Here is a 10,835-nt window from a genome sequence, read left to right as displayed (position 1 = left end):
AGTATCATGTGTTGTGGTGATATTTGTATTGATTACCCCTTCTGTAGTTTACTTGTTTACAATCTAAAGTTGATTATTAACTAAAAACAATATACTCTACACTCTACAATATACTCTCATTAATCATCAAATAAAGAAACCCAGCAGAAACAGACCCAACAAAATCAATTTTACAGATTATTGGCAATTTTCTTTATTTGAACAAATTGACTGAGTGTTAAATTAATTCTTAAAGGGGCTACACAAAGATATCCATCCGTTTTTGAATTGATCCTGATAAAGTGAGTGATCCCTGTGTGTGTGTGTTTAACCCTGTTTAAAGGGCCAGCTGACTGTGGGAGGCAGGATGGACGGATGGACAGATGGATGAGGGTTTGTTCTGTTAATCATTAATAAACTGGATTAGCCCCAGTCTTCTGTAAATATGATGAATGCATCCACGGCTTCATTAGCTCTGCCTTCCTGCAGCACAGCTTCATCAGCCCGCTCAGCAGTGCAGAGGACAGCTCGGAGTTTCTCCACTTTTCTCGGCTCATCGTACCAAAAACACGCTGGATGTGATGTTTCTGTCTTTTCCTGCACTGGCATGAAGGAGGGATCAGCAGACGATGTTTAAGGATTCATTGCAGGTTTTTTTTTAAGTCTGTTTTTGTGACTTTTAATAAATTTCAGAATGCCGATGAAGCGCAGCAGTGACAGCTCAGCCAGGGATGGCGTGTTTCTGCTCCACTCTTTCACCAAGACTCTGTGCAGCTCACCAGAGGAGACGCACACAGACTTTAACGGACGGACGCACTGTCATCAGGAGGATGACTCTGGGATTAAATCAGGTACTGGTCTCGGTTCGTGTGGGGATTATGTTCACACTCATGTACCCGCTCTAATGATACAACACTTACTGAAGTCTTTAAATGTAATCCAGTGGTTTCATTTCAAATCTGTGACTCAAATCAGCCACAGGATGGTGCTACAACAACACAATTCACTGCACTGACAGCAAAAGTACACAAATCAGTAACAGGATTGTTTGATTCCACTGGTGTTTTTAAGTTCCCACTAACCAAACGTGAACTTTTCATCTCAATGGGATATTGACACGTGACAGAAAGGATGGTGCGCTTTACATTAGAAATAAAACTCTCCCTGTGAAATGTTTCCTAAAGTGACAGATGAGCATCTTACCTACCTACAGATAGTTCAATGACATGCGGTATATACAGAATATATTACCACAAGACACCCTCAGACATACACTCCTGTCCTTTTAATGGCCTAGAAACTCCGGCTTTATCTGATGTTGTCCTGGTGAGGTTTGGCCGGATGGTGCAGCCTTTGAGCTCTTGTTTTTGTATGTTTTATTTAGAAGCAGATGACAGTAATGAGACGCCGTCGTCTGAGGATGATCACGACCTGGTGGACCTGAACGCGGACCTGACCCTCAAACATAGCCTCACCTCCTCCAGAAAGAGCATCAGTCAGATCATCAAGGACAAGAAGAAACAGACCCAGCTCACCCTGCAGTGGTAAGTGGCGTCAGATCCAGGCAAGTCAGATCCAGGCAAGTCAGATCCAGGCAAGTCAGCTCGGCTGCGAAGGTTCAGGCTCTCGGTCCACGTCTTGGTTTTAAACTGCAACAAAAGCGTATTTCTGGATCTCCAGGCTGGAGGAGAACTACATCGTGTGTGAGGGAGTGTGTCTGCCGCGCTGCATCCTCTACGCACACTACCTGGACTTCTGCAGGAAAGAGAAGCTGGAGCCGGCCTGTGCTGCAACATTTGGGAAGGTGTGCTCGTTTTCCATGCTGTAAAATCCTAACTGTTAAATCTATCTCTTTAAAAATACAGTGCTGTCACTTGTTGTGTTGTTTTGTGTTGAATTTATCTTTGGTTGTGCTTCTGTAAAACTGTTTAAAGATGTTTGATGTCTGTAGACTAACTAAAATGGCTTGTAGCTTCCTCAGAGTATTCGAGGGTGTACCACAGGGTTCAATCCTGGGACCACTACTATTTATTAATACTTCAACCGTTACACAAATTTCTACTTTTATATATGACCTCTGTGTGTCTACACCTAACCCCAACATTTATCTTTAATGAATGTTTATGCTTCCTGTTTCCATCAGACAATCCGACAGAAGTTTCCTCTTCTAACAACAAGGAGGCTGGGCACCAGAGGACACTCCAAGTAAACTCAGAAAAAACATAACACAGAAAAACACTTCGTCAAAGATGCATTCTTTTATGACATTATTATCTTTTCACAGATATCATTACTACGGTATTGGAATTAAAGAGAGCAGTGCCTACTATCACTCTGTGTATTCTGGGAAAGGTCTGACCAGGTAAGAGAGTTTCACTCCAAAACCTTTACTGCTGCAACTTTGTCATTCTAATCTGAGCTCAGATCTGGATTATGTTTTTTTTTCAGATTTTCTGGGAGCAAGCTCAAAAATGAGGTAATATTTACTCACGTTATCACCATGGTAACCGATGACAGTAGTAAAAAATCTGTCTTGGCTAGGTTTTAGACCAGATTTTATTTTGTGTTAAAACCAGTTGGTTAAATAGAAAGCACATTATCATCTATTCTGTTGAGCACTGAACAAAAATAATCCAGATTATGTGCAGTGACTCTTTGCACACCGCTACATTACTTTTGACCTCCAAATTCAGAAGTTTGTCTGAGTTTTCTAACCTAAGCTGTCATGTTTACCCACATCTGACCAGGTTGTTTCGATGCCTACGTGTAACTGTACAGCAACAGTAAACTGTTCCAGGGTCTGGTCTGAGGGTTAGCAGCCTCACCATGGAAGCCCAGGCTTCCTTCAATCCCTTGGCACCTCCTCCATCTTATCTTGGGTGGTACCCAGGTGTTACCAGGCCAGCAGAGAGATATAATTCCTACACTGAGTCCTCATTGCCCAGGGGGCCTCCTAACCAGATTCCTGAACCATCTAAACTGGCTGCTTTTGAGCGGTGACTCCCTCTGACTGAACTCCCAGATGACTGAGCTCTTAACCCTAATTCTGCGGGAGAGTCCAGCCACCTTGTGGGAGAATCTTATTTCAGTCACTTGTATTTGATTCTTTTGGTCTCTGCCCAGAGCTCGGGCCGTAGCGACTCATAGCTCATGGCGACTGAAAACAAAGACAGGCAACACAAGATGCAAAATCCAGGAGTTGTGTTGGTGCAACTATCTGCCCTTCTGCTTCCATTTGCAGGCTTATTTATGTCATTTCAGGCTAACTAAATTAGCCTGTTGTCGCTGTGTTCTGCAGGGTGGCTTCACCAGGAAGTACTCTCTGAGCTCTAAAACTGGAACATTGCTGCCAGATTTCCCCAACGCTCAGCACCTTCTGCTGCAGGGAAACATCTCCAGAGAAAAGGTTGGAGACCACTCACAGTTTTCTGCAAACAAACAAACAAACAAACAAACATATCGACATGTCCCGTTGTTTATCTTTACTCCTCCAGGTGGACACTCTGATCATGATGTATAAAACACACTGCCAGTGTATCCTGGATAATGCTATTAACGTCAACTTTGAGGAGGTGATAATTAGTACAGAGCATTAGAGCATTTTATTGTTATTGAATATTTTCATACATGTTTACACAAACTCTTCACATGTGTTTGTTTCAGATCCAGAATTTTCTGCTTCACTTCTGGCAGGGGATGCCCGACCACCTGCTGCCGCTGCTGGAGAATCCCATCATCGTCGACATCTTCTGCGTCTGTGACTCCATCCTCTACAAGGTGGTCTGCATTCATGGAGTGTTAGGAGGTCTAAATCTTTGACATGTTTCGTTGACGCACGTTGCAGCTGTAGCAACTATTTGCTCTTTATTTTTCACAGGTTCTAACAGATGTTCTGATTCCTGCCACGATGCAGGAGATGCCTGAAAGGTTTGTTATTTATATATTTAGGTTAGAATCCAGCTGTGTGAATATTCTGCAAAAGAAAAACAAACAAAAAAAACACGTTTTTTTTTTTCCAGTCTGTTGGCAGACATTCGTAACTTTGCCAAGCACTGGGAGCACTGGCTGGCCTCCTCTTTGGAAAACCTCCCAGAATGCCTTGCAGCCAAGAAGCTCCCCATAGCACGCCGCTTTGTTTCCTCTCTGAAGAGACAGACCTCCTTCCTGCACCTGGCACAGGTACAGCAGTGTAGGTAACGTACTTTGTCCTAAAATCAGCTCCATAGTCATTTTTTTTGTTGTCATTATTTCAGATAGCTCGACCGGCACTGTTCGACCAGGCGGTGGTCACCAGCATGGTGCTGGATATCGACAGCGTGGATCTCGGTAGCATCAGCTCACAGCCTCTGCTGAGCGTAACTGCTTCTGGAGACCAGGACTCGGAGATCTACTCTGAGTGTAAGACTGCTGCAGTCTGTCTCTGTAGTCAACACCAGTATGAGGTGTTTCACTCTTATTCCTTCTTTTTCCAGATGATTCCATCACCGTTTTCCAGGAGCTGAAGGAGCTGCTGAGAAAAAACGCCACAGTGGAATCCTTCATCGAGTGGTTGGACTCTGTGGTGGAGCATAAAGTCGTTAAGGTGGCGGCTGTCCTCCTGTGCACCTCCCAGTTGGTATGGATATAAATACAGGAGTCTGAAAATCTGCTGTTCTGCCGTTGTGTCTCATTAAAGCCTGGTAAGCAGAGCGGTCGGTCGTTGAAGAAGCGAGCGCAGGACTTCCTCCTCAGGTGGAGTTTCTTCGGAGCCAGAGTGATGCACAACCTCACACTCAACAATGCGTCCAGCTTTGGTAGGAATACATCTGTCAAGTTGAATTGATCAGAGCAAAGCACCACACAACAACCTCATGCTAAGCTACAGCTAGCTGGGAAACAACCTCTACCCCCGTCACTCTCAGCTGTTAGAGAATTTAGTGTCACAGGATTTATTATAATACATAAATATGTATTGTGGCTCATGTAGGCATAACATTAACAAGCAAGCCAAACAGAGCCGGATTCATTTGCCAATTCACAGGCAAAACCATCTGCTCAGGATAACCTTAGCCTGTAACATAGCTCCACTGTGAGTCTGTTGTTGTCTGATGGATTAAATTTCAAACTGTAATCCAGCAACCACACCAGGCAATCTAGGCTTAGCCTGGTAGATGCAACTTTGCGGCTCCAATTAGTTTAGCAGTTTCGCTTTAAAACGAAGAATATGAATCATCTGAAGCTATAAAACGCTATAAACATCAGCCAATCCTCCGGGTGGACCCTGCGCGGAGTATTGGCTGGTTGTCACTCTCTTCCTGCTCTGTGCGCACCAGAGAGGTACGTGCATGATGGCCGAAGTCACAGACCGCAGCTCGTCTTCAGGTGATGCACGTCCATGTGATTGGAGGCGTGGCTTCAGGGTGAGCTCCGAGAGAAAGGGGCGTGTGTTTACTTTCCCAATCTGACTGAGTTTTCAAAATCTCCTACCCTACCTTTAAAACTATTATTGAGCAAGTGAGCTAAGTGAGTGGTAACAGAGCTGCAGTGCAGAGATCTGTTGTTAGGCATCTTTTCAGCCAGATCAGCCAGCTTGTAGCCAGCAAGCTAATGCTAGTAAGCATAGACATCACATCTCTCTTTTTAAGTTACGTCCATTCAAATTTAGCAAAAAGAAAATGTCAATTCGCCCCAATATATATTCATATTCTTACTTACTTGCTAAATGCTAAATGTTATACACAGTTGGACCATTTGTCTTGTTTGTTTGACTCCAGGATGACGGGATGAAGTTATTATGTCCAATTAATCTTTAATGATTAGTTATCAGTGAAAAGTCCAGAGGTATAAAATATTTTTGTCTGTATTTTATCTGTTTTTTATATATATATATATATATTTTAACTTCACTTTCTTTTCCATGATTCAGCAAGACAAACACACACACTCTAATTTGAGCGAGCGGACCAGATTGCTACAATAGCATCATAAATTGTAATGGCCAGGCTTGCCTTGATTACACAAAGTCTTATCTGCAGGTCGCGTGCTCTCTGTTCAAACACATGCACACAGGCGACGTGTGTGTGAATAAACACTGACCATTTGGTGGGTCCTCCCTCTCTGAAGTTCCTCTGAAGCTCAAACACAATCCTGCGACCCTGCAGGTCAAACAAAGAGCAGCCTGGTCCTGAAAGGTCAAACTGAAGACGCTCATTCGCAGAGTCTGCAGGTCGACATGTGGAGGATCTCATTTGTGTTCTGACGTCTGGCAGGTTCCTTCCATCTGATCAGGATGCTGCTGGACGAGTACATCCTGCTGGCGCTGGAAACTCAGTTCAACAACGACAAGGAGCAGGACCTGCAGAACCTGCTCGACAAATACATGAAAAATGCAGGTATGCTGACGTTCAGCTGCAGCCCGACATCCAGGCTCACCTCCAATCTACTGCAGGTCACCTGTCTGTCCCTTACAGAAACCCTGCCCTCCTTAGTTACTGTTGCTATGCCTGGCAGGCTTTCACACAGTCAGCATAGGCCAATATGTCAACAATGCTACCGACAGATGTCCCAAAAGGAATTATCGGCCATTTTTAGAAAACTAGTAGTAGTAGTGTCTGAAAGAGCCAGGGGACTGCAGTGAGCTTTTAAAGGAGTGTATCCACAGCTTTATTTGTCCTCTGATCGTTCAGCTTAATCCATACCTGACATCTGTCCAGCTGTGTTTTGGGTTGGGGTTGATTTACACACAATCCCTAGACACGGTGTATATAGGGATTTTCTGTGTGAGAGTATACTTCCAGATTTTTCTTCGTCATGTTTTCAGATGCCAGCAAAGCCGCGTTCATGGCCTCTCCCAGTTCCTGCTTCCTAGCCAACCGCAACAGGCCTGCTACTGCTGCCACCGACCAATCGGTGAAGAACGAGTCTCTGGGAGAGCACGCCTATATGACTCTGTCCACCAATCAGCAGCAGCAAAGCCTGGAGGGGAAAGCGATGGTCTACCAGGGCAGCGACACGTCTGGGTTCACAGTCACAGGTGAATGTGTGCTCTGAGAACCGAACGATGCAGAGAATGGTAACAAAATGCCTCAAATAAGGTTGTCTAAAAGTTGAACTTTGCTTTTCCCTCCACAGGTGGTCAGATGGACTTCTGTCAAGTCACCGTCCCCCTCATGACACCCCCTATCTCCCCAGCAGCATTAGTACACCGAGGTTCCGTCATCAACCAGGGCCCCACGGCAGGAAGGCCTCTGACGTCCTCCTCTTCTTCGTCTACCTGCTCCTCTTCCTCTTCCATCTGCCTCTCGTCACTCAGTGCAATGACCCAGCCCAGCCCCTGTTCATCCTACCCGGAGACCCTGTACCACTGCTTACCTCAGACCAGCTCGGGTTATTTCCCTCCCGCCAGCGGCTCCTCATCATTGAACTACCAGACCGCTGTCAGGTCAGCTGCAGACAGGTTGAGCGTGGGATGTTCCTCCTGTTCTCCTCGCTCTGTCTGAAGATGCTTTGTGTTCTGTTTCAGGCCTCAGACCCAGAATCAGTGTCTGTCTTCGGTCGAGTCTCAGGCCTCATCTCTGGCCTGCCCCCTCTCTCGATACGCTTCCTTTAACGACCAGCACCTGACCAAAGATGTGTTCTACAGTCACCATTCTGCACCCGTCCACCACTCGTCCAACAACGCCAACTGCTCCCTGACGCCTTATGGCTCCTCAGTCCGGCCCACATCTGGCTACACTTCAGGTTCAGATCCCATTCAGACTGAACAGGTCGTGGACCATCAGACAGGGACCCAGATCCTGGATTCAGCAGATGGCTTTGGCTTCGTGGCAGGTGGACTGAACCTGGGTGGGTGTCAGGGACAGACATATTCTGTGACAGGACACAGCGGTAAGAATCCTCAGGTGATCCCTGTTGTCCCTTTGTGCAGACTCAATGTGTCAATATGTCACTTACGAAATTTTGTCCTCCTGCAGCGGGTTACTACGGCAACAACAGCTACCTGGACAACCAGCGGCTGACATCGCTGGTCGACCAGCACGTGTCGGTCATCAGCAGCGTCGGCAGTCTGCGTCCCTTCCCTCCGATGTACTCTGAGGTCCATGACCCGCTCAACATCCTGGACGAACCGGGACGGAAGACAACGGCAGTGTTTTTCAACGAGGCAGAACCTGGAGCAGGTCAGCATGAAACACAGACCGGTCTGTCCAAACACTGTACAGATTACTTATGCAGCGACCCTACGTTTCATGGACGACGTGTGTGTGTGTGTTTTTCTTCTCAGGTCACTCCATCCCTTCATCCGGATCAGCTCCTTGCATGTTTGGACTCCCCTCTCCGTTCGCCTCACAGGACGCTCTGTTACCTCAGCAGCGCGTGGTGGCGTCCTCGGACGTGCAGGACCTGGTGTCCTCGCTGCCGCCCATCAACACCGTGTTCATGGGTGCAGGAGGAGTGCAGTGACGTTTGGAACGATGTGGCTGAGAGCGAGCACAGCGGGAAGAAGAAGATATAAAAAGATAAGTATGAACCTTCACACGGTCAACAGGACACTCCTAATGAAGCAATACCGTTGAAACATGAAACATGGATTCTTACTTTAAAACCTTCACATCACCAACACACCGGTTTCATCGGCTGCCTCTGGACTGTCCGCCTGCTGTTCCGTTTCTTCTGTTTGCAAACTGTTGTAAATAAAGCCTTTGATGCCGGCAGTCCACTCTTCCAAGTTAGTTTCTGCGGTCAGTGCTGCTTTGTCTGAGCCTTTTTCTACTTCCAACATGAAGTTGGTCACAGTGGTCGTTTCTAAGTGTCCACCCGATACTACGTTTTCAGGTGCAGGAACCTGCGTGTGTCTTAATACAGCAATACATACAGACCCACTTCAAAGCTCATCCATGTGATGGCGTCGCACAAAAGGTTTAAAAGAGTTTGAATAATTGGGAATAATGGGGACCATGACTGTCCACACTGCTGAGATATTTAAGTCCAAACAGACATCTGAAGGTGGCGCCGTGTAGTTGAGCTAAATGTGGCTGGTGGTTTCTATATGGAATCTGTGTGTCCCTGTATTCCTGTGCTCTCATAGTGGACTCCCAGAACAGGACAGTCTGTGCCTCTGCAGCAGACTGACTCACAGTCAGTAATAATAATAATAATAATAATAATAATAATAGAACCCAATACAATCTTATCTCCTCTGATTCAAAGACTCCATGTCAAACCAGCAGACACACAGCTCTTTAATGGCCGAGCGCCCAGATTACAGGACGGAAGTGCAGCTGAAATCTGCGGATCAAAGAGGGCAGCTTTTTCTTTTTCTTTGTAATCACGCTGTTTCTCTCAGTGGAACAATGGAGGCTGATACGACTCAGATAGAAGTGTTTACCAAAATGTTACGAGAATCGACAGAGAGGGGGGGGGGGGGGGGGGGGCGGGGGTGAGGAGGTCTTTGAGCTGTTAATGGTGACCTCGGTGAATCACGGCAGGTCCTGCAGCAGATGGGACATAATAAAACCACAAGATCAGGTGGAAAGAGGGCAGGTTGGCATTTACAGTACAGGGTTCAGACACAGAGATTTCCTACAGAACTCATATTCCATGTTTCTTTCTATAAATGTGTCTTCCAATCTGAATTAAAACGGTATTTAGTGCAAATCTAAAGGATTTTTTTTCAAGTTTTAAGTCCTAAAACGTGAAAAAGATGTTAGCATTACAGCACTTCCTGTGTCCTAAAAATGAATGTTTATTTTTTTGGTGGGTTTTTAGTTACACCGTCAGACACCATCAGGGTATTTGTACTGTAGATGAGGTCAGAGTGGTAAACCTGGTGGTGACACTCAGGTCATGTGACCGTGCTGTAGCCGGTTTATAGCTTAGCATTAGCATTTTACCTCTGGGGATCATTTTTAGGCTTCAGAAATCATAAAGTGGTGTTCTTTAGTGGTGAGTGTGCTGTTCAACAAAACTCGTTTATTTTGTTTTTATTTTCACCATTAATCCAAAAGACAATAAAAAGATCCCAGTGGCTCTTTGTTGAACAGACCCCATGCTAACCTACAAATATATAACAACACCTCTGCTGTGCTCTTATTTTTCCCGTCTTTTAATAAAATTTAATTACACTTTATCGTGCAGTCAGATTGCCATGCAATCCCTTGTGAAATATAGTTAATATTGATCTCATTCACATTTTTACAGTGGTTAAAATCCTTCAACTTAACATGTGTTTGTGCAGAATAACCTAAAATAAATAAATATCTTTAAAATCAGCTGCTTTGAAAAAAAAAAAATCAATGTAAACGCAAACGATGCTATTTTCTGGTTTTTATGCAGCAGATCTGATAATATGTGCTGGCTCAGAGTCACTGAGAACATTTAATAAAAACTCAATAAAGACAAACAGCCTCAGTCAGGCTGCCTCAGCTGAATGGTGGTGACGCGGCCGTCCTCCCTCTCTCCTTCTTGATTGGGTTTTATACGTTATCTACTCAGGGGGAAAAATCCATTTCAGGTGCTCAGGAACAGATGGCGGCATATGTAATGATTACAGAATCCCCACGTTAAAATACTTTAATTACTAAGTCAATAATGTCCGCAACAATTGCCCGGACCTTTAGTGTAAAAACAACAGAAGGCAGAAGGCAAACTTTGGGCCAATGTTTAACCAGAACTTTGCATTAGGGGGCGAGCGGGGCAGCCTCCACACGTGTGTGTGTGTGTGTGTGTGTGTGCGTGTGTGTGTGTGTGTGCGCTGCCGGTAACACTGGCCTTATGTAGTCTGTGTATTTTAGATGTATAAAAACCTGTAATAGAACTTCATCACGTACATTAATGCATGTTATGAATGTAGGTTTGAAATCTGGTGAAGCTTTTAAAGA

At 45.2% G+C, this 10,835-nt stretch overlaps 1 protein-coding gene across 1 annotated transcript; it reads left to right on the top strand.

Moving 5' to 3' along the window:
* Positions 1–673: 673 nt before the first annotated feature.
* rfx6 (regulatory factor X, 6) lies at positions 674–8,500 on the top strand. The gene is made up of 20 exons (XM_028397749.1): positions 674–830; positions 1,364–1,523; positions 1,660–1,783; positions 2,123–2,184; positions 2,264–2,341; positions 2,428–2,455; positions 3,278–3,385; positions 3,474–3,551; positions 3,643–3,756; positions 3,857–3,906; positions 3,999–4,158; positions 4,233–4,377; positions 4,452–4,561; positions 4,655–4,772; positions 6,228–6,350; positions 6,779–6,991; positions 7,090–7,399; positions 7,481–7,845; positions 7,932–8,135; positions 8,240–8,500. The coding sequence occupies exons 1-20, from the start codon at positions 674–676 to the stop codon at positions 8,416–8,418; spliced, it is 2,886 nt and encodes a 961-aa protein (XP_028253550.1). The 3' UTR covers positions 8,419–8,500.
* Positions 8,501–10,835: the final 2,335 nt, after the last annotated feature.

The sequence above is a fragment of the Parambassis ranga genome, chromosome 24 (genome assembly GCF_900634625.1).
Source record: "Parambassis ranga chromosome 24, fParRan2.1, whole genome shotgun sequence".
Taxonomy (NCBI): domain Eukaryota; kingdom Metazoa; phylum Chordata; class Actinopteri; family Ambassidae; genus Parambassis; species Parambassis ranga.
This window is presented reverse-complemented; position numbering and strand designations above follow the sequence as displayed.